The sequence below is a fragment of the Jaculus jaculus genome, chromosome 4 (genome assembly GCF_020740685.1).
Source record: "Jaculus jaculus isolate mJacJac1 chromosome 4, mJacJac1.mat.Y.cur, whole genome shotgun sequence".
Classification (NCBI taxonomy): Eukaryota; Metazoa; Chordata; class Mammalia; order Rodentia; family Dipodidae; genus Jaculus; species Jaculus jaculus.
In genome coordinates this window covers 152,380,607-152,404,823 of record NC_059105.1, presented here as the reverse complement: position 1 = coordinate 152,404,823, position 24,217 = coordinate 152,380,607, and the positions used below count along the sequence as shown (strand labels likewise).

The 24,217-nt window shown below is 42.0% G+C and overlaps 1 protein-coding gene across 1 annotated transcript in view; it reads right to left on the bottom strand.

The window, feature by feature from the left end:
• The window catches only part of Crybg3 (crystallin beta-gamma domain containing 3), a 124,954-nt gene that overhangs the window by 11,110 nt on the left and 89,627 nt on the right, over positions 1 to 24,217 (bottom strand). Inside the window, exons 17-18 of the mRNA XM_045147411.1 lie at positions 20,298 to 20,424; positions 3,950 to 4,089 (exon numbers count right to left, since the gene is read on the bottom strand). Of these exons, the coding sequence (XP_045003346.1) occupies positions 3,950 to 4,089; positions 20,298 to 20,424 (267 nt within the window). The remainder of the gene's footprint in view (positions 1 to 3,949; positions 4,090 to 20,297; positions 20,425 to 24,217) is intronic.

Here is a 24,217-nt window from a genome sequence, read left to right as displayed (position 1 = left end):
CAGAGGTAGGAGGATCGCCATGAGTTCAAGGCCACCCTGAGATGACATAGTTAATTCCAGGTCAGCCTGGACCAGAGTGAGACCCTACCTCGAAAAACAAAACAAAACAAACAAACAAAAAGATGCTGTGGCAGAGAAATGAATCCCTGAGCACCTGGAGCAAGATGGGAGGTGGAGAAAGGAGAATCTCCCACAAGCTGTGGGCCCACTAACCTAGCCAATGCAGTGGTCAACAATGAGATACTCTGCCTCAAATTAAGATGGGAAGAGAGGCCTGACATCTGTGGTTTCCCTCTGCCATCCACATGCATGCTAGCAGTGGTGTGGGGGTGTATATCTCCCCCCACACACACATATGAAAAAAGTCCCCCCTTCACTCTGACTTCAAAGATGGAGTCTTTTCAAATCGCCACCCGCACTCTTGCCTTTAATGCTGGTGTGTTAAACTGTGGATGGGCATGGGGCCTGGAGGTGAGCTCCAGGGCACCTTTGATGGAGCGCAGTCATGCCCATTCCTTCACAGACTGGCTGTGGCTGCTTCTGTGCCACCACGGAAGGCTGAGTACGTGTGAGAGATGGGCCTCAAACTGAAGAGACTATTTGCCCCTTGAGAAAAATATTTACTGAGCCCTACTTTTAGCTTTTGTACCCAACTGCATGACTAAGAAGAAAAAGCAGGGCTAGACTCAAGGTCATTGCAGGTAGTGCTTTAAGAAAGTGCAGGAGCAGGATGAGGTGGTTATCCAGTTTGCTTCAGACGCAGAACCCTCATGGTTCAGAATGGGTCACCCAACATGAGTCAAAAGCATGGAAGTACGTTTGCCCTTCGGAGGGTCAAGTTCCCAGGAAAAGGCGCCATCTAAAGCTCAGGGCCTGCCGTGCAGTGGCCGGCATCCCTATAGGGGCCGTGTGCTGAAGGCCTGGTCTGCAGGGCAGCTCCACTGGGTCGTGGCTGCATCTTCACAACGAAGGACTTCATGGGAGGTCCTTGAGAGACGGCATTGGCACTCCGGTTTCCCTCGTGTTTCTATCTCACAATGTAGGTAGTTTTTCTCCCATTTACACTCTCATCTGGCACACTGCCCAGAGGCCCAAGGCAAGGAAGCAGCTGAGCTTACACTGAAACTTTCAGAATCATAAACTAAAATAAATCTTTTATCAGTTATCTGTCTCAGGTGTTTCATTCTAGTGAGGGGGAAGCCATTGCTCCTAGGGCCCTGGCTTCAGCGCTTCAGGTTTCCAGATAAAACCTCCTTTATCTTCCAGAAGGTAGTGGTTAGTCGATGCAAGATGGAGTGACGGGAATCAACTTGTGCATAAAACTGAGGAACTGAGGAAAACTTGACTTATCGAACCCATAAAGGCTTGGGGAGAATTTACCAACCTAAACTGACTATCACTAGGAAAACTTGGCCCTGTTTCTTACAGCTGAGATCAAACTGACCCAAATTATAAACACCTGAACAGGGTGGACAAGCGCCGCTTGACCACAAGCCAGGTGCACTGGCAGTGCAGTGTGACCACAGAAGCTTCACCACCTCTCCAGTCCCACAAAGTCTTTACAAAGGTGAAAAGTTTCTGTTATGTAATAATCTAGTCAAGATGTTAGCACCTGTACCTGATGATACATTGATCTTAGTGAATTCCACAGGTAGACGAGCTGTGTGGCAGGAGGCACTGAGGCGTGTCCCCCGTGACCATCGTGGATCAAAGATCTGACGTGGCGCGAGAATAAGAAAATACCACCCGTTGGCATGTCTGCAGGGGAGAAACCAACCATTCTCCAATTGGACTGAAGGCCCACTCCATGGGAGGGAATGCATGTCTGGTACTGAAAACCTAGTGAAATGCCTAGATCTGGGGAGATCATAAGCCCAAGGGGAGTGATGCCTGCTATTGTCTGGCTAAATGCATATATTATGCCCACCAAACTTCCCTGTAAGCACTTTTTTATGTTTACACCCTTATATTAATTCTACTCTCACTTTTGGTTAGAGAAGCTTCTCTTTTCAGATGGCGGTGACCACTGGGGTGACTCAGAAGTCACCATGGTGCTAGAAGACTTGACAGAGGAGTGCTCAGCACTGAGACATCTCTACCACACCTTCCAAGGCTCAGGGTCCATTGCAGAAGAGGCGGAAGAAAGGACATAAGAGCCTCAAGAAGGGCAGAACTGCTATAATGCAATCTTCAGACACAAAATGGCCTGGATACCCATGACCTCACAGTGCCTGACACTACCTACACAAGACCTTCATGACAGGAGGAAAAGAGGATGACATCAAAATACAAGAAAGATTAATTTTAAAGAAGAAAGGGATTCAATGGAGGGTATATGTGAGAGGGGGAAATGGAGGTGAGAGGTAGGAATTATCATGGTTTATTGTCTACACTTATGTAAAGTGTCAAGTTTTTTTTTTTTTAAATTAGAACAAAAGAAAATAACTACTTGTCACTGAAGATAGGTGGCTGTGCATTAAGGGGCATCCTGTGAACTCTTTGTACCCTCACCAAGGCTTTACACAGTCCTCACATTCTTTAATCTTAGTGACAGTTCTCTTGTAGAAAGTCTGGAACTGTAGGTAGATAATAATCCACACAGAGTTTTAAAAAAATGGCTAAGTAAAATAGCACCATTTCCAGGAAAGATTAAAATTGAGAAGGGCATTTCAGTGGTGAATCAGATATCAATTCAACCCTGGAATATAAAAAAAAAAATTATCTATAAATATTGTGAGAATCCTATATAAGGATGTAAAATTCAGCCCAAGTACACTTAGTTAATCAGTAAGTAATCTTCTGGAACCCTGTGCTTACACAAAATAAATCAATTTATTTTAATAAAGAACAAACCATGTGAAATACTATGCAGAAGAAAAATTAAACTTATGCATGTGAATTATATAATAGCTATTTGTTGTAATGGTTGGCTTAATTTTCATTTTATCTTCTTGGCTTTCTGGTGTCTTACCCACAAATATTTAAACAAACAGAGTTGATTACCACACAATTTAAAAGCCACAAGAAATAAAAATAGCCATTTTTATATTAACTATCAAGCTATGTTTGTTTTTATAGTCAACTTTTGGTAGAAAACACCAGCAATGCATGAGTAGAAGCTAGATTATATGTTAAACTCTTCAGAAATGGCCCATGAGGCAGATTTCTAGGACACAAACAAAGCCTCCACTTCAGGCCTACCACAATTTCTTTTGTACACATATACCCAAGAACATAACCAATTTTTATATTAATAATGTTTTAGGGGTTAGAGAGAGGGCTCAGCTGTTAATGGTGCTTGATTACAAAGCCTGACGTGTGGGTTCCACTTCCTACTACCCCTGTAAAGCCCAACGCACGAAGTTGTGCAATCATCTGGAGTTCATTTGCAAAGGCAGGAGGCCCTGACACACACCCATTCTCTCTTTCTCTCTCTGTCTCAAATATTTAAAAATAACAACTTTTAATACTTTCCTAAAGACAGCCTCTAAAATTGTAAAAACGCAGCCCTGAGGAATCTGGGTCCACCCTAAATAAACAAAGGAAAAGTAGTAGGCATGCTGGGTCAGCCAGGGTGGTCCACCGTGACACAGCGTCCTGGTGGGAAACCCTTTGGAACACACAAGCTGAGGGATCAAAGCTCAACAAAATGGTCTTAGTCTTGTCAGCAGTCATCTGCCTTGTGATGGCGTTTGCTTGCTGAAATCTCTCCTAAAGGAATGTAGGTTCAGTGAGGGAAGGTCATCTGGGAGAACTACTCAATTACACAGGCTCTGCTGGGGCCCCAGCCCTTCTCCTACAAGGGAGGCTCCGCCCAGACCACTGCATGCTACTGTGCAGTGGACATGGCTCAGTAGCCAAAGCAGCAGTGGTGGAGAAATAAAAAGCAACCACACAATTCTGTCCTACATCTGTGAGCAAAGCAGAGAAGACCTTCTCCCAGACTTACAGTCCACTTTTTATCCACACAGACTGGGTATAAAAGTGCAGGTCCTTGTTCAACACAGAATTCACAGCCTCTTCGAGATGTAACTCTCTCCCTTCACAGTGTTCCAGGGCAAAAAGGCTGATGGAAGGCTCTTCAAAAACCTAACAGACAAATACATAAATAAATAAATAAATAGGGAGGGGTGGTCATACCTTAGTGACATGCCAGTGTGAACACATGATACATCATATACTCAAATGCTTGTGATTAACACTCTATGCTTTAAAGACCTTAGAGTCAAAACTGCACTGTAAATAATGGATTCTATTCTATTCCCTACTCTATAAATCAAATTTGAAGCTAAAGAAAAGTAATCTTCACCTAAAATAGGCACCTGGTTGTCAAACTGCATCCCAAAGTTTTGATGGGGAGTAAGAGGGACTATATATTCATGTTGCTGTTTTTAATTAATTATAGTTAGCTGGAAGCACAGTAAATATGGGATGGAATGACACCCTTCTTGCCCAGAACATAACAGGAGCAATTGTTGGGAAAGCAAAATTTTAAGGCTGTAACATTCCAAGGAGGGAGATAAAAAGGCATTCTTATTTTAATGCATAGCTAGAATGCACAATGAAACAGAGTGATTTTCCCATTAAAATTAAAATTAAGTATTCCCTCAACTCATGTCAAACAACAATAGAATCAATCCTGCTCTTTTTCATTTCATAGTCTATGCAAGACACTTTGCTAAGAGACTTTTGGGGGATGAGAAATTAAAACCAGCAGTATTCTTGTGCCCGGGGCACTCCTTAACTAGCAGCAATGTAAGGAGAACTGCACTGATATTGTACCATAATCCTATGAGAGTACGCAGCAGCAGGCTAGATTATTTTTAGCAGAAAGGAGGAGCAACGATGCTACATGGATGTGGCGGCTTGACTGTCTCCTAGGCGGAATGAGGATGCTGCAAGGATGTGGTGCATGACTGTTTCAACAGACCCAGTAGATCTGGAAGGTGGAGGGAGAACGGAGGGAAGGCCCTCAGTGCAGAGCAAGGAGGGACGGAAATGGATGAGCTATGTTAGGAGAAGAGCTAGTAGGAACATTTAGCTGGAAAACAAGTGCACCAAGTAACTGTGTTGGTTGTGTCTAGGGACTGCTGCTGCTCGGAGTTGCCGACACTGGCAGTGTGGCCCAGGAGGAGTCCTTGAGGGCTTCTGCAATAACATCTAAGACTGGGACACGGCGCCTGTCACTTGGGATACCAGTAGCAGTGACTGTAGCTGAGCAGTGAATCGGTGATTAACAACTGGATCACATAAGTTATAGAAAAGACCTGTGAAAGTCATTCCCTGTAGCAGTGTTGGAACGACAGAGGCTGGGGAAGTAGTTAGATGTCCATCAGTAGGGGACTGGTTAAATAAATCATGGCGATTATTCATACAGGAGTCCTATATAGCTATTAAAAAAAAAACCCCAAACCAAAACAACAAAACAAAACAGAGCAGCAGTTTACAGAATTATCACCACGATATATTCACTAGAGCCAAATATTGTAAAACAGCACATTTCATAAGTTTTTAGAAAAGGGAAAATTTATTCATATGGTACACACAGAAATATGTGCTTGTATATACATTAATTGTTTTCTAGAAAAAAAAAATAAAACCAGTGACTGGCTTCTTGTTGAGAGACAGCATCTGAGAAGGCAAAAGGACGCGAGGGGGCACGTGGAGCAAAGGCCTTCTGTCGCGTCTGGATTTTTGAACCACGGGCGTCTACCACTCATTCTAGTGTTTAAATTGGTAGTTATTTTGTAAATGTTTGTTTTGTGCATATTTGTGGGCTGCTCTTAAAGTGGCCTTCACAAACTGTATCTTGAAAGGACACGAATGAGGAACAGGGAGATGGGAGGGACGTGGCAGGAACAATGTACTGGAAGAGTGTTTGAGGCCGAGGAGAAGGAGAGCAGAACGAGGAAGGGCCAGGAAAGGCGCACCGCTCAAGAGGACTGAGTAAAGCACAGGGATGCTTACAAGGTGTGCGAAGCCGTGGCTGGAAGCAGCTCATCACTGATTAAGACACCAGGAGGAAAAGCATGCCCATGAGCTAAGAACTTCCCATGAGAACGGGCTTCGCCCTTGAACAGGGCTGTGAGCTACCACGAGATGTGCAATACGGAAAAGTCCAGGCGCAGAGAGGGCGAGTCTGGAAACTCTCACAAGCTAGGTAACAGCTGAAGCCTTGGGGGGGGGGGGAAGAAGGGCATGGAAGGAGGGCAGCGCTGCAGGGACACGCACGGGTAGGGTGGAAAGACAGGCCGGAAGAGGACAGCAAAGGGAGCCCTTCACATTTCCTTGGCAGAGGGGACAGAACATGACAAGCAACAACTGTTCCACAGCACGAAACCCTGCAACGACATGGAGGAAGACAAGTGACTGTGGGGGGCTGGGGGGCGGTTTGAGTTTGACAGCCAGGAGGTAGATGGCAACAGTTATAGGAACCGGTTTAGCCGAGTCAGAAACGAGGAGTGAGCCTCGCTCTGAGGTATGCACGACTGTTTAGAAATACTTGTGAAGAGAAGGGAAATGGAGTAGGGATAGGCCCAGCACACAGTCTCAATGACAGAAATAAACCAGGAGTGAAAGCCCTGGTTCGAGGCTCGATTTCCCAGGATCCACGTTAGCCAGATGCACAAGGGGGCGCATGCTTCTGGAGTTTGTTTGCAGTGGCTGGAGGCCCTGATACGCCCATTCTCTCTCTCTCTCTCTCTCTCTCACTGTCACAGTCACATAAATAAAAATAAAAAAATTCTTTTAAATGTAAGAAAATCCAGGTAAAATATATAAAATTGTTGATATGATGTTTTATTAAAGAAAGTTTTGAGTTTATATAAATATGTAAGTCTGACCTCCTGCTTCTCATCAGCTCACGACCTCTTGCTGGAATAGGTCCGCAAGCAAAAGCATTGCATTAAAAACATGAACTACAGCTGGAGAGATGGCTTAGCAGTTAAAGCAATTGCCTACAAAGCCTAAGAACTCATGTTTGACACTCCAGGTCCTATGTAAGCCAGATGCACAGTGATGCAAGGTCATGCATGCACACAAGAGGGCGCACACATCTGGAGTTCATTTGCAGCAGCTAAAGGCCTTGGTGCGTCCATTCTCTTTCTCTCTGTCTCTCTCAGGATGAAAAAAAAAAAAAAGATGAACTATACTTCCTCTGAAATGAAACATAGGAAAAGGAGGCTGAGAAAAATTCATTGAAAAAAAGAGGACTAGCCAGGCATGGTGGCACACACCTTTGATCCCAGCACTCGGGAGGCAGAGGTAGGAGGATGACCTTGAATTCAAGGTCACCCTGAGCCTACATACTGAATTCCAGGTCAGCCTGGGCCACAGTGAGACCCTACCTGGAAAAATAAAATAAAAAATAATAAAATAGAGGAATATGTATTTTTCATTTCACATTATGTGCCAGGTTAGTATGGTGACAAGGGTTTTATCCTCCTTTGCCACTCCCACTTTCCGCAGCAACAGAACAAGTATACGTCCACGCTTTCCAACGTGGCAGCCATGAACCACGTGCGGCCAGTGAGCACCTTCAATTTGCTTCCTGTGCTGAATTCACTTAATGAAAATTTAAGTTTCAAATAAACATAGATGGCATTAGGTATTGTGGACCTAGCAATCAGAGGAACGCCAGAAACAAAGGCAACGAACGCTGTGCGCGGAGACAGAAGGCCCAGAGCTAAGGCTGGCCAGGAGTACGGGTCTTCCGTCTATAAACACCGCTGACTGGGCCAGAAGTAGATATTAGTAATCACTACATTATCAATTAGGCACTTCTCGTGTTATCTGTAAAATGAAAATTAGAAGCATCCTAACAATTCACAGAATAGAAAAAAAGTGCCTGAAAATGAGACAACCCAAATCCACAGGTAAGCCTCTAGATTTCTTCTTGGGCTCTTTGAACATCCCCAGCCTCCAGCCTTTCAAAAAGCATCACAGCTTTCCTCTGTATACATGTCTATTTGGTGAATTTTGGTTAGGGAGGAAAAGTGAGCAAACCAGGAGGGATCAGAGTCAACCACCAGCAACACTCCCCACAGGGAGGAGTTGGCTGTACCCAGAGTGACGCACACCGACATCAAGAGGTGACAGCAGAATGCTGAAAGCTCTATCTTAGACGGGGAAAATTATGGGCCTATTATGAGAATGGACTTTAACTGCTACATATTTATCTAAGTAAAATGGGACCATGCATATCCCTTTTTTGACTTTTTACAGAATGCCCCCAGGAACATTTTCCATAAGGCTGTCACTGCCACTCAAACCAGAGTCAATTCTTTGACCTGGCAAGTCTACATCTAGAAAGTTACTTTAACAGAACATGAAAGGTTTGATGTGGGATGAGGGGGCAAAAAATTACTTAATCTTCTGTTGTTTGAAAAAATGTAAGGCTTGGGAGATGGCTTAGCGGTTAAGCGCTTGCCTGTGAAGCTGAAGCACCCTGGTTTGAGGCTCGATTTCCCAGGACCCACATTAGCCAGATGCACAAGGGGGCGCATGCATCTGGAGTTTGTTTGCAGTGGCTGGAGGCCCTGATATGCCCATTCTTTCTCGCTCTCACTGTCACTGTCACATAAATAAAAATTAAAAACTTCTTTTAAATGTAAGAAAATTGAGGTAAAATATATAAAATTATTGATATGATATTTTATTTAAAAAGTTTTGAGTTTAGATAAATATGTAAGGGCACTTTAAGAGACCAACTGAATACACTGGCCAAGAGCATGAGCCAAGTAAGAAACCAAAGTGGGGCAATCACCACCCTCTCTGTTAACCAGAAAAAGGTATCATCAAACAGTTCAGTCTATGAAACAGCTCCCTTGAAAGCATCTGTGTTCCTAAATTTAAAGGTTTCTCTTCCCGTAGACATCTGATATAAACATTAAATATGACTTTTTCCAATTTTAAATTATTTCAACTTAAATATTTTAATATATAAATAACTTAAATTTGCAAGTAATTTGACTCATGTATGTACGTAAGGCTTAGGAAAATTGGAAGGATAAACTGGTGCTAATCTGAGCAGGACTGGGATAAATAAATAGCTAATCATTAAAAAATAAGAATGTTTAGGGCATGGTGGCACATGCTTCTAATCCCAGCACTCGAGAGGCAGAGGGAGGAAGATCGCCATGAGTTCGAGGCCACCCTAAGGATAAAGAGTGATTTCCAGGTCAGCCAGGGATAGAGTGAGACTCTACCTTGAAAAACCAAAGTGTGTGTGTGTGTGTGTGTGTGTGTGTGTGTGTGTTAGTTGAAAACTAAACATTCTCAAAACTACTTCCAAAATTTGAAAGTAGCAAGACATATAAAGTAATAAGTATTCAAAATTGAAGATGACAGAATAATCTGTACTTTCCAAGCACAGTAGAAACACTCAGAATTTAATTACAATTTGAGCTCTTCAAATGTCACAGCCTCGGTCTGTGTTAAGTTTCAAAGACAGCCAGCTGGTGGGGATAAAGGCTCTTGTGAGGAATCAGCAGTGACAGGACATTCCTGTGAGGTCAGGTCTAAGCCACGCAAAGTGTACGTAGTTTCTGAGAAGAGGGTGTGGCTATGAAAGAAAAAGTATACTTGAATTATGTAAGTAAAAACTTCAATAAGAAATCCTTACTCCTGCTCACTCCATCAGCCAAAATATTTTATGGGACAATCATAATTAGTATGTAGTGCTTAACAGGTAGTATTACTGTTCTAAGTGATAGAATCGTGTTCGCATAAAGAATACATACATACATACATACATACATACACACACACATACACACACACACATATATATGTATGTATGTGTATGTATGTATTCTTTATGTGTGTGTAGATTATATATATATATATATATATATATATATATATCTACACACACATACATACACACACACATACATACATATTTTCATAGTTCCCTGATTAAAAGCCCTACAATCAAGGTTTTCCTAATTCACTTGGCAACAAAACCTGACCTGAGATGGAAGGCTATTATAACCATATTTATGTATTTTGTGTAATTATGTACAAATGCTGCTACAGAAATGGGAATAAGTTTAATTACAGTGCTTTCTGAAATTCTGATCATGGCATGTTTAATACACCATATATGAACTATACTGCCTTTTAAAATGTGAAAAATTTCAAACCTGCAACTATTAACTCATGGATTCCTTACAATTTACCACTGATACAGCACTACGTTATCCCCACGTGTAGGTGAGGAGTCACTGGGCGGGTCACACAGGAAGTGGGATGTGAGCTGGGGCACTTGAAGCTCTGCTCTTATCCCCTCTGCTGGGACTCTAAAGTGGTCTCAGTACCAATCATTTTTCAATGCAGGTAGTGGGCACATGGTACATTACCTGAAGCACTTGTCTTCCTTGTGCTTAGCTGGTAAGTATCTACGAACCCTGCTTTTCCTACCATACTGCCTTAAAAACAAACTCATTCCTATTTCTGTAGCAAAACCCATGCATAGCGACAAAAACTGCATAAGTATGGTCAATAGCCTGTCAATCTGACAAATAGGTTTGAAGCTCCTGAGACCTTGGTACAAGTGCTCTGCTAGAAAGAAAAACTATACTGATATCAACACATCTTCAATATAACTGGGTTAAAAATTTAATCTAAATGCTAACTTTGGACTGTTTTTTTCAATCTGTGATTTGTGTTTTCAAACTTTTATAGTTCCCTAGGCTTAAAAAAAATATATTTAGTTTATTTGCAAGCAAGGAGAGAGAGAGAGCAGAGAGAGGCAGACACGGAGAGAATGGGCACACCAGGGCCTTTAGCCACTACAAACGAACTCCAGATGCATTGCCCCTTGTGCATCTGGCTTACGTGGGTCCTGGGGAATCAAACTTACATTCTTTGACTTTGCAGGCAAACGCCTTAATCACTGAACCATCTCTCCAGCTCTCCCTAAGTTTTAAAATCACTGTTTGCTTAGAAAATGTATGGACAACAACTCAGAATTACGCTAACTGGTTGTGGTGCAAATCTAACTTATTTTTACTTAGAAAATATTGGACACTGAGAACAGGCCTATCTGGATAGCCCAACAACTTCACTTCCCCCTAATCTTTGCCAAAAAGCTACAGCTAAAAAGTGCAAGTGGACTGCATTAAAGGAAATGCCCTATCATCTATATCTGTATACACCAAGGAAATGCTAGGCTGTGCTGGGAAAAAAAAAAAAGTCATCTGAACTGACAATAATCTAGTAAAAGAATCAAAAATGTCTAGCAAGACTCAAATATGGAATCTTCTGGGATGCAATGCCATATTAGTAATGCCAGTATATTGTACGTCATAATGTTTCATAAAAAAACATAAATTAACTATTGTGTATGAGCTGTTATCATGTTAGTGAATGCATATGTGCTGAATGGCTTCATAAGCACCAGTTCACTAGATCTTCACGTTTCGCTAGATGAAGAAATTAAGAGGAGCCAAGGGTTAGCATATGCTCAGTTACTCAAGTAACCAGCAAAGGTGGAGTCAGGAATTGGAGTAAGGTATATATATCAGACACGAAGACAAATCTTCACCAAAACCTGTCCTCCTTCGCACGGAATGACTCATTTGGCTTGGAAAATCAATTTCAGTACATATCCAGCTTTTTTAAAGTTATTTATTTATTGGAGACAGAGAGAGGTAGAGAGACAGAGAGAGTGAGAATGCGCGCACCACTGCAAACGAATTCCAGACGCATGTGCCACCATGTGCATCTAGCTTACGTGGGACCTGGAGAATTGAACCGCGGTCCTTAGACTTTGTAGGTATGTGCCTTAACCGCTAAGCCATCTCTCCAGGTATACACATTATACATTATAGCAGTGCTGAGGTTTCAGTGGCCCCAGCAAACTGTGAGGTGTGGGGAGGGTAGAAACTCATCACACTGCTTGGATGAACTTTCAGGAGGTAATCAGGATTAAATGAAGATGTTAGGTACGGCTCTAACCAGGCGAGAATGCTCTTTAAGGAAGCAGAGTGGCCTGAGCTGTGACGCTCAGGCCCTGTGGAAGGGAAGAACTCAACAGGTGCGGCTACATCTTGTTTCCCACCTTCCACAATCATAAGCCAAATAAACACTTTCTTTTTGTAAATCACAAAGTTGGTGGTACGCAATTCCTACAACAAAACATAGATCAAGAGGAGGAGCAAGGAGACGCCCACATGCTTGCCCTCTACCTTTCTGTACTGGCTTCTGCTTTCTATGTGTAAATCCATCCTATGCCAGTATCATCTCTGGGGTAGTTTCTGTAGTTTCCTGTAAAGTGTAAAGAGTGGCTTTCATATTTAGGTCATGTTTGGAGTAAAGTGAGGTCCTAACTATCATTTTTTCCATGTAAGGGCCAAAGTGTCTCAAAACCATTTGTTAGCTTGCTGCTATTAGCATGGCTTCTCTGTGACGCCACTATCGGAGCTGCTACACGCCCTTAGCTCACTGGTCCGTTTGCAAGTTCAGGCATCAATACCCACGACCTCAGCAATCCCTGGCACACTGCACGGTGCACACATTTCTCATAGGCTATGTGATCCTATCTGTTTTTCCTGGATATTAACACCCTCTTTTATCTACAAATTAATTTTTACCATAAGGTCATGTTTTATTACCCACACAGAAACAGAAGAAAGTAAACCTGTAAACATTTTTGCCTGGAAATGTACTGATTTAATGAAGATTTTATGTTTAAAACATGAAGTCTTTTCATCTAAAACAGACGGAATTTTTTCTTTTCTTTTCACAATTTTTATTAACATTTTCCATGATTATAAAAAATATCCCATGGTAATACCTTCTCCCCCCCCCCTGCACTTTCCCCTCAGACTTCTTAATCTTTTATGACCTTTTATAAAGTTGTATAGTCTTCCTCAAAAAAAAAAAAGATTTATTGTCTTGTGTTAGATTTTTTTTCTTAAGCACCCTGAAGTTTAGTTGCTGTTTAGCATCTATCTAGTAATTTTCAATACTCCCATTGACCCTAGCATACTCTTGACAGTTTTAATTCTTATGTAATAATTTTTTGGGTGGGGGATAGAATCTCACTCTAGCCCAAGATAACCTGGAAATCACTGTGTAGTCCCAGGCTGGCCTTGAATTCATAGCGATCCTTCTACCGCTGCCTCCTAAGTGCTGGGGTTAAAGGCGTGCACCTCACCCAGCCATCTTATACTTTTGACCTGTCAAATCATTTTAAACAGGCTAGGACTCTGGAGTACTGCTGGACAGATGTGTTGACAGCAGAGAACTTTCTCTTCTGCCTCTCAAAGGACACCTTCTAAGGGTTCCCCAGGCAGTGGGGGTGGGATGTTATTGGTATATGGTAATTAATGCCATTAATGATATATGGGTTCAGCTAAAAAGTTTAATAATAACCTAACTCTTCTACATTCTGTAAACTCCTGCCTCCTTTAGTTCGGAGGCTGGCTTTATAGTGTCCTCTGTCTCTAGTACCGGCTCTCCTTCCAGACCCTGGCACTGAGTAAATCACTGTCTTGCTAGCCCTGATTCTTCTTCCCAAGGTCACCTTGGCCATCAGCATCACTATTTCATCTGAAGCTTTCTACAGGCTCTCTTGCTATAATGACTTTCCCTGCTACAGCTGCCAGGATGAGATTATTGCTTCAAAGACAGCCAAACTTCCATGCCAGGATGCCATGGAGACATGACAGAAGCAATGGACAAACTACTGCTCCCATGGTAACACAACAGCAGACTATACAACACACTACTGGACCAGTGCTTATGTCTCACATGGCGGTCTGAAACTCACTCTACCTCCTTATATCAGCCAACAGTGGCTCAGGTATCCCACTATCATTATGTGAACATATAAAGATGCAGTTTGACTTTGACACATTTTGTCAATAGATTACAGCTGCATGTTACTTTTAAAAATTATTTTCTGGGGGCTGGAGAGATGGCTTAGCGGTTAAGCGCTTGCCTGTGAAGCCTAAGGACCCCGGTTCGAGGCTCGGTTCCCCAGGACCCACGTTAGCCAGATGCACAAGAGGGCGCACGCATCTGGAGTTCGTCTGCAGTGGCTGGAGGACCTGGCGCGCCCATTCTCTCTCTCTCTATCTGCCTCTTTCTCTATCACTCTCAAATAAATAAATAAAAATAATAAACAAAAAAATTATTTTCTGGGCAGAAGAGATGGCTTAGTGGTCAAGGCATTTGCCTTTGAAGCTAAAGGACTCAGGTTCGAGTCCCTAGGATCCATGTAAGCCAGATGCACAAGGTGGTGTGTGTGTCTGCAGTTTGTTTATAAGAGCTGAAGGCCCTGATGTACCCATTCTCTCTCAAATAAATCAATACAAATTTAAAAAATTATTTTCCCTACCACACTTCAACTTCCAAAACTACTATTAGAACACTGTCAGTACATCAGATTCAAATCCATGACAAATGCAAAATACAACTCCTCTCACGGAATGAGAGAGGTATAAGAATGGACTTTATATAAATGCCACCTGCTGACTTTTGGCATGGGTGAACTAACTTGGTATGCATTGCATAATGAATTTGTGGTATTTCATGGCCATGTGCTAAACAGAGGGGGCAAGAGGTTATGTAATTCAAAATGACCATAATGATCTGTACCTCCACCCTTGCCCTCAGTGACTATGTGAGTTCAGAAAATATGATAAACGGTAGAGACTGAAAAAAAAAAAAAAAACCCTAAAGCTGCAGAGAGTGACCAGTTAGGGTAGCCAGAGAAGACAACGCCCACTGCAAGACATGATGGTCCTTGAAAGTTTCCTAGAATTTTGGCTCTTTAACTTAGATCTTAGAGGACTTGGAGACAGGGAAGAAAAAGTACATTTGTTTCCAGTATAAGGAGCTTAAAATAGCAAAAGGTGAAGGAGGTTGTAATGGCAGGCGGCGACGGGAGCTTTATGACTTGGACACAGAGGAACTGAGTGGCAGGGATAGAAAAGTATGTGGCACTCTGAGCTCCGCAGTCTAGGCTGTATATGAAGGTTACTGGCCAAAGTTGCAAATAGAAAATGAAGAGCTGAGGAAAGAAAATTGGATAAGCAGCCAGCACCATAGTTTTGGAAAGATAGGATGAGGCTCTGAACTTGGTTAAGGTAATGGAAAGCAGAAAAATGAACAAAACTGCAGCATAGAAATGGGGTAATCTATATTTAGCTGATGGGATATTTGAAATCACAAAGTAGAATCAAAGGGAGATACAGGTGGCATGATCCGATAAAGAAGGAAATGGTGGTCTAGTCTAGCAGAAGCCGAGAATGGATAAAGAACAACTCTAGAGGGACAATAAGATGTTGGAGAAGGTGCTGGAGATATGGCTTAGCGGTTAAACACTTGCCTGTGAAGCCTAAGGACCCCAGTTTGAGACTTGATTCCCCAGGACCCACGTTAGCCAAATGCACAAGGGGGCGCACGTGTCTGGAGTTCGTTTGCAGTGGCTGGAGGACCTGGCACACCCATTCTCTCTCTCTCTGCCTGTCGCTCTCAAATAAATAAACAATAAATAAAGACAAGGGTATATCCAGTCATTTAAAATTTAAAAAATAAAGATGTTGGAGAAAGCATTGATGAAGATTACATGGAATTGTGGAATGGGCCCAGGGAATAAGACTCCTGCTTACTCTACAGATTTGGGAGCTATCCATAATGACAGAAACAAGAAATGAAGTTATGACCATGGAAAGCCTCCAGAAAAGTGGCCAGCAGAAGAGCTCTTGGAAGGACACTTTTAAGGAACAAGAAGAAAGATGACATTTAGATTTGACAATATGAGTTTGCTATATTATATAATTCTCCCTATTTGTTAAATATTATTTTCATTTATTCACTTGAGAGAGAGAGAGAAAAAGGGGCAGATACAGAGTGATAATGGGTGTGTAAGGGTCTCCAACTGCTGCAAACAAATTCCAGACACATGTACCATCTTGTGCATCTGGCTTACATGGGTCCTGGAGAATCGAACCTGGGTCCTCTGGCTTTGCAGGCAAGTGCCTTAACTGCTAAGCCATCTCTCTAGCCCCCTCCCCCTGTTTTTTATTTAGTGCTTAGCACAACATTTGGTACATGGGGAAGCTCAGTAACTAATCTGAATAAATAAATGTAGATTAGATATTCAGAAATGTTATATGCGGTATTCATAATATATATGTAAAGATTTCAACAACTTGAAATATTTTTTCTTGATCAAAGCAAAATAAAAAAACTTTCTTCTCCAAATTTATTACTCCACCCTGTTTTCTATGCAGTGAACCTGTAACTCATGCCACAGTCACCATGCTTGGCGTGTCATCTATCGCTCTTGGACGCCTGGTGTAATTATTTCTAAATATAGGAGGCTTTGGATTCAATAAAACATTTAAGCTTCCTTTATTCGCCTTTTTTTAAAGACAGTTTTTATTGTTGTTTTCATTTTTATTAATTTATTTCAGAGAGAGAAGGAGATGGGGGTGGGGGAAAAAGACACACCAGAGCCTCCAACCACGGCAAGCAAACTCCAGATACATGTACCACCTTGTACATCTGGCTTATGTGGATCATGGGGGTTGAACCTGGGTCCTTTGGCTTGGCAGGAAAGTGACTTAACCACTAAGTCATCTCTCTAGCCCAATTTAAGCTTCTTTAAGCTTAATATTCAATCCCGTTCATCCTAAGAAATCATCTGTCCACCACTGGTAAACACTATTAGCCATAAAAATAAACATGTCAAAGCCCTTACTAAAAAGCAAAACACTATCCACAGTGTTTTGAAATGCATAAATCCATTATCAGGTGCATAATTTTTCACCAATGCCAGGTCTAACTCGTGGAGATCTCAGTGAAATCCCCAGGCCTTAGTTCACTCTCCCAACAATAAGTATACTTATTTGTAGCATAACTAGAAGCTAAAAAATACTTGAAAATACCAAAATGGCTTCTTTACATAGGAGTTAACTGAGGCCCAGATAACTGAAGAGATTGTTCTAGGTCACATTAGTAAGAAGCAAAATTACAAACAAGCTCCCAGCTTCTTTCACTGTAAAATTATTGTAACACTGTAAATTATGCATCTGGGGACCTCTAGGCTATAGCATCCATCAGTACCAATCGAAGTTAGCCTTGAGCAAACTGTCTCTTGTAAAATACATTAATCTTGTATGAAGAGGAAGTCTTTAGACTCTTTAATATTATACCACTATGGCACTAAGCCATAGCATATCTAGAAAAAAACAACTGAAGGCACCATGTTGAGAACCTACAGTTTGAACTGTCAAAAGCAAAACCAAAGGGTTAGCTTATACATATCTAAGGTTAACTCAACTGGACAGAAACATTTCCAAGAATAAATCCAGAATCACATTGAATAGTGGCATAGGCAAATTAACATAGGCATATTGACAAATCAGTACAAAAGGCATATCCATCCCTAAATAAGACCATGGTGGAAGGACAGAGACAAAGGGGAATCGGAGAAGCAGAAGAGACATCCAGCACTGCTCACAGAAAGAGATATGTGTGACTGGAACTTGGAGAGGGGGAACGGGACCTTTTCTTGGAAATATCACTCTGGGGAAAGACTGAGCTATGCCAGTTTCAAGACATCTACTTTATTCTATCCAAACAGTCTCAAAAAGAACTTTGGGCTGGGGAGATGGCTCAGTGGGTAAAAGTGCTTGCTATACCTGACAACCTGAGGTCTGTTCGCCAGAGCTCACATACAGCCAGATGTAGACGTGGGCATCTGTAATGCCAGCCAGATGAGAGGTAGACCCAGGAGAGCCCTAGGAAGCTCATGGGCCAACCAGCCTGCTGCACACAGTGGTGAACAAGATGCCACCCGGCCACAGACAATGTGATAGACAAGGGCCAATACTGACGGTTGTAGTGTGATCTCCACACGTGCATAGTGGCACAAATTACACACATGAGCCCACACACATGTATTTTATATATGACGACTGAATTGGTCGCCCATATTCACCCAGATGGGGGGAAATGCCCTGCAGAGACTTCTCAGCCATCCCAAACATCACAACTAACTTTTGAATAAATTGCCAAATGATCCTCTGGTTTACATATCACTCTCCACTGGCCTAGTCCACTCTTCAGGGCTTTCAGGGCAAGGTACACTTGACTTCACCAGGTATGTCACCTGATGAGGCCTTTGCGCTGTCGATCTGCAAGTACGTGTTGGGACTCCCAACCTTACCTCTTATTCTTTTGACATCAACACCAAACCACCTGCCTGAACATGTCTTCGACCCAGAACACTCCGAGATCTAAAGTACACCAGGAAAAGAACTGAAGACAACCAGTGTGTTCCCCCGACATGTACTGATTGACTCCAATTGACTCTTAAAGTGAAAAATCTAAAGACTCCAAGCCTTTCCCAACAGGCACCTTCATCCACACCGTCCAGACACCGCTGCTGGGCCAAAATAAGAGATGTGTACCTGCACATGACACTTCACAGGTACACACTTCTTTCCTGGAATATCCTCAGTTCCCGGTTTAGCCATTCATGTGACACTTTGTGAATGGCAAAGCGCTGTAGCTCTTCAAAGAAAAGCAGTGATCCTTATTAATTTTTGACTTTGTTTCTACAATGTCTTTCTGAGAAGTGTAATTAATTTCTTCACAGAATTTAGTCCCTCAAAATCATTTCAAGAGTTCTTTTCATATCTAGAAACATATCTTTTCCTTTTAGAGTTTACACCAAGCATCTGCTCTGTTCATCTGACCAGTAATACTTGTGAAAACCCTTTCCTGGTACAGTGACTATTTTCCAGGGCCTCTTTCAGCATAACCCAAATCTGGAAACAGATCACAGTCTCTCTCTGTAACTCTCTTAGCAGTCTTCCTCTGAGAGACAGGAAGCATCAGTGGCCACTAATTATGTCTCAGTTGCTATTCGTGGGGCAAATAAGAGATCAAGAACTCTCTCTCCAGTCTTTTTTCTCAGGCAGTGTGCTATTCTTAGCCTGTTCTAAGTGGTCTAAGGACACTCTCTCCAGGAATGCCTTGTGAAAGAAGATGACACTACTTAGAGTGGAGATCAAAGAGGCGGAGGGCAGCCAGTACCCACAGTCAGCACCGGCTGAAAGGTCTGAGTCACTCCTACTATTATCTGGGGCTTTTAATCAGCCATGTGTCTGTTCTGGGCTTTGACCAGACATGTCCCTAGATTAGACATCTTGAAAAGATTCCAAATCCTCTCTGCTTCCTCTGCACAGACACTGGAGCCCAGCATCCCATCACTGACAGACCACAGAAGTGATCCTAGTTCTCTCACATTTAAATTTCTGAATAAATATGTTGGAAAGAATTTACTTAATTACTCTACAAATATGGGCCTTAGTGACCCAGATAATTTTTGCACAGACTAGGCAAAGCAGCCCTGTATTTCCAAAACAAAACTTTGAAACCAGGTGGCTTCACAGACTTGGGGATGGAGAGATGGGTCAGCAGTTAAAGATGCTTGCTTGCAATGTTTGCTGGCCTTGGATTAAATTTCCCAGCCACCCAGTCATTTGTTGGCAACACACGCACACACACAAACATAGTAAATTATTATTTTTTTTAATGCTTGAAACTAATGCCCTAATGCAATACTGGAAACTTGGGTAGCCAACTGTTTTAGGACTTATCTACAGAATTGTAAGGCCTTAGGTTTAAACATTTAAAGTTAAGCAGCTGAGTCTAAAAAACAAAAAAAAAAAAAGGAAGAAAATAAAGTTAAGCAGCTGTATCAATTTTACAGCCTCTTATTTAATATTTCAGTGGTTCTATACCCTGTAGTTTTGTTACAAATAATAGGTGAAAAAATATCCATGTCACCCAAACTGATGCATGTATCAAACTTGGATTTAAACACAAGTCTAAATTATTCTAGCTCTTGAGTTTCATACTCCTGCTGGAAGGAAAGAAAGAAAACTACAAATCACATTTTGATTAGAAGGATTTCACGAATGAACTTTATAAAGTATAAAATAATCAACTACTAAAATTATTTCTATTTTGATATTTCCCTTTGTAACTTTTCCTAATTTGATGTTATTGTCTGTGGTTCAAGAAGCAAAGCTCCTTATGTACACTTTTGTATGTAACCCTCGTAAGAACTCTTTGAGGTATCTTTTCCCCCTTCTTTACAAACTAGCAAGGCGAGGTTCACAGAGATGACCTAATTTGCCGAGGCTTATAGATCAAGGCAGTGGTGGAACCGGGCTGTGGGCCGGTCCCTCAAGCAGTCCAGGTGCTCACTCAGTGAAACTGGCAAAGACCAAAGACTGTCACGGACGCGCCCTCCAAAGAGTACTCACATAGTCAATGGGCTTGACAGCTTTTACTCGAGATGTTGGACAGCCACAGGAAGCAAGGTCCCCGTAGAGCCCTTCTTCTAACACACACTGGTTATAAAAGCTATCCTCTTGGTAATACAGGAGCCAGCTATAAAGCAAGCAGTAAGAGAGGCCGTCAAACTTCACTCGGTTGGCAGTATGAGCCTATCACCATGCTGCAGAAAACGGGAGTAGAAATAGGACACAGAAGTTAGCAGTTCCCGTTAATAAGCAGTTACCACTCTCTCTTACTGACGGCTTCCCTTGGACCAGGCATGAGGCTAAAAGCTTCGCATATGTTATTTTACTACATCCTTAACAATCCTTTGAGTTAAAAGCATATCTCTACTCTTACAGACAACAGCACTACAGGTTGTAAAGGTAAGGTGATTCTCCCAAGTTTCACCTTTAAGTGACGGGGCTGAAACATGAAATTAGACGACATCTATTTGCCTTACACTAAAGATTTTTTTAAAATACCTATTTCTATTTATTTATTTGAAAGAGAGAGAGAGAGAGAGAGAGAGAGAGAGAGAGAGAATGTGTACACCAGGGCCTTCAGCTGCTGCAAAAAAACTCCAGATATAAGTACCACCTTGTGTATCTGGCTTACGTGGGCACTGGGGAATCAAACCTGGGTCCTTTGAATTTGCAGACAAGTGCCTTAACTTCTACACCTTTTCTCCAGCCCCAAGATATTCTTTTTAAAAATATATTATTTATTTCTTTATCTATTTACTTATTTACTAGAGAGATACAGACAAAAAGAAAGGGGCAGACAGAAAGAGAGTATGGGCATGCCAAGGTCTCCTGGCACTGTAAATAAACACCAGAAGCATGCACTACTTAGTGCATCTGGCTTTACGTAGGCACTGGAGAATGCAACCTGGACCATCAGGCTTTGCAAGCAAGTGCCTTTAACCACTGAGCCATCTCATTAGCCCTAAAGAGATGTGCTTGCAAGAATAAAACCCTGGAGGTTTTATGGCAATAATTAATTGAAGGAATTAAGTTGTTTGGCTGTGGGGGAGGGGAGTAAAAAAAAACAAATGAGTCTTTAATGATAAGCTTAAAATTAGCCTGGATTAATATAGAACTTAGACTTCTAATGCTACATAGGAGTATACAAAAATCTGTTAATGTTATATCAGATAACTAAGAGAAACTTTGAAAAGATATAAATCCTTCATAGGGAGTACCTTTAATTCAGTACTCATGAAAATCCTGGCTAAGGCATTCCCTTTTGAAAAGAAAAAGCCCAAGGGGAAAGTTAATTGGTCATTAGTAACTTAGTTTGGTGTACGCAAGTGCTAGCCCTGTATTTTAAGATTGGCAAGACTGCACTCTATTTAAATAAACAAGGTTCATTGTGGATCCCCACAGGAACACTATGTGACATTATAACTTACTGTCATGTCTTCTATGTAATGAATATTTCATAGCCAACATTTATCAGAGGTTTCCAATATTCTAGGCAGAGAGCTCAGGCCTTCATTTGCATTATTCTATTTAGTTCTTGAGAACCCTTTGAGGTAGTTACTATCATTACCTCTCCTGTACATAGAAGAAAATATGGAGAATCAGAGAGATGACCAAATTTGCCTAAGGTATTAGTTGCAAAGTGGCCACAATGTGCTCAAATCCATGTCTCTCATGAATATGAGGTATTTACAAAATTCTCCATGGTTCTAAAAGTCCCTTCATAATTGAATACTTCTATAAATAGAAGCTGAAGTGGCTAATTTGTCCTACATTTCAGTATCTAGAGAAAAAGAGTTTCCTGTAGAAAAACTTCAAAAACTTCTTTTAATTTGCAATATGAAAGTATATCTTACAGATTTTTTTTTTTTAAATCTCAGTGGAAAAGAAACTCAATACCAAATAACGATCATAAAACTATTTTGCATCCTTGTTACATAGCTTTCTTTCTTATTACAGAGTGGCAGATAAACCATTTAGTTTATAATACTATATATGTTTTAATTCTATAAGTGTCATACCATTTGCAAGTAAATGTAAAAATGGGAAGAAGGAAGCTAGGGAGATGGTTCCGAGGTTAATGGTGCTAGCTTAAAAACAGAAACAGAAGTTGTCAATAAAAAGTTTAAAAAGGAGGCTGGAAGATGGCTTAATGGTTAAGGCACTTGCCTGTGAAGCCTAAGGAACTAGGCTCTATTTCCCAGTACCCAAGTAAATCAGATGCCCAAGATGGTGCATGCATCTGGCATTTGTTTGCAGTAGCTGGAGGCCCTGGCATACCCATCCTCTATCTACCCCTTTCTCTCTCTATCAAATAAATAAATATTTTTAAAACTTTTTTTAAAAACTGGGAACAGATACAAAGTACAAGAGCCATCAGAAATGCAAGAAGGAAAGACTGCTTGAACTGGGGCAAATCAAGGTCATTTTAGTGAGGGGTTGGGGCTGGAACCTACAGGTGGTATTCGGATTAGCATTTAAGCAGGCATTTTGCACACTTTCAAGAGGCCAGGCAGGTAGTGCACAAGAGTAGCATACCAGGTGAAAAGAAATGGGAATGACAGTGGTCATGGCATACTGGGGTACATGCATGTCACCCCCATTCAATGCCACCAATACTGCCACAGTGGAGGGGTTTCTCAAAATCTTCAAAGAAGGCAGTGGAAAACAGGTTCATGTGAAATAATAAGTCCAAAACCCAGGTGATAACCTGAAAAGATGTGAAACGTAGTGTACAGACCGGGTAAGTAGCATCTGCTGGCTCTAGGTACCAGAGGGCTACAGCTGTTCCTACACAAAGCAGGTGATAGCCAACCACAAGCCCCAGACCACGGACTCCACCATGCATCCCCAAGCAGTCCATAAGCTGCGGTTGCTTTTTAAAAAATTATTTTAGTGAGAGAAAGAGAGAGGGTGCATATGCCAGCACCTCCTGCCACTACAGCTGAAAGTCAGATGCGTGCGCGTGCACTACCACTTTGTGCCTCTGGCTGTATGTGGGCACTGCAGACTCGAACCTGGGCCATCAGGCTTTGCAAGCAAGCGGCTCTAAACACGGAGCAATCTCTGCAGCCCCTGAGGCTGCTTCTTACATCTTCAAGGAGTTTGGGAATTGGAAGGTTACTTCATGATAGGCATACATACAATTCAGGCTTCCATGTGCATCAGAGAAGTGCCACACAGCTGTAGCTACTTGGGTAGTGCCCGGGAAATAGGTTTCTGTGCCACCATGGCCAAGGTTGCATTGCTCGGACAGAACCTGCACAACTGACCTAGTCCAAAATATGTGCTGTCTGACCCTTGGCAGAAGAGTTCTACTGCACCCTTGTATGGAGGGCAAGGGGAAAGACAAATGATGGAGTGAGTGATGATAACAGGAATATAAGGAGAGAATGGGTAAGGAGGAGACCAGCTAATATAGTAAAGCCTACATAATAAGGAGGTGCAAGTGATCGGCAGACTAATAGAATATGAATGGAAGGAAGGAAAATGAGTAAAACTGTTGAAATGCAATTTGGGACAGATAATTGGCCTGTGACTGGTTTGTGATACACACAGAAAATAAGGAAATAGTGGATGAGGAATTAACTGTGAAACAAGTCAAGTAAAACCAGGAGTCCTCAAGCTCTGCCATTAAGAAAGAAGAAAAGGGCTGGAGTGATAACCTAGCAGTTAAGGCGTTTGCCTGCAAAGCCAAAGGACTGAGGTTGGATTCTTCGGGACCCACGTTAGCCAGATGCACAAGGCGGCACATGTGTCTGGAATTCATTTACAGTAGCTGGAGGCCCTGGAGCACCCGTTCTCTCTCTCTCTCTCTCCCTCCCTCCCTCCCTTCCTCCCTCTTTCTCTCTGCCATATAAATTTTAAAAAAGGAAAGAGAGAAAAGAAGAAGCCAGGTGTGGTGGTGCGCACCTTTGATCCCA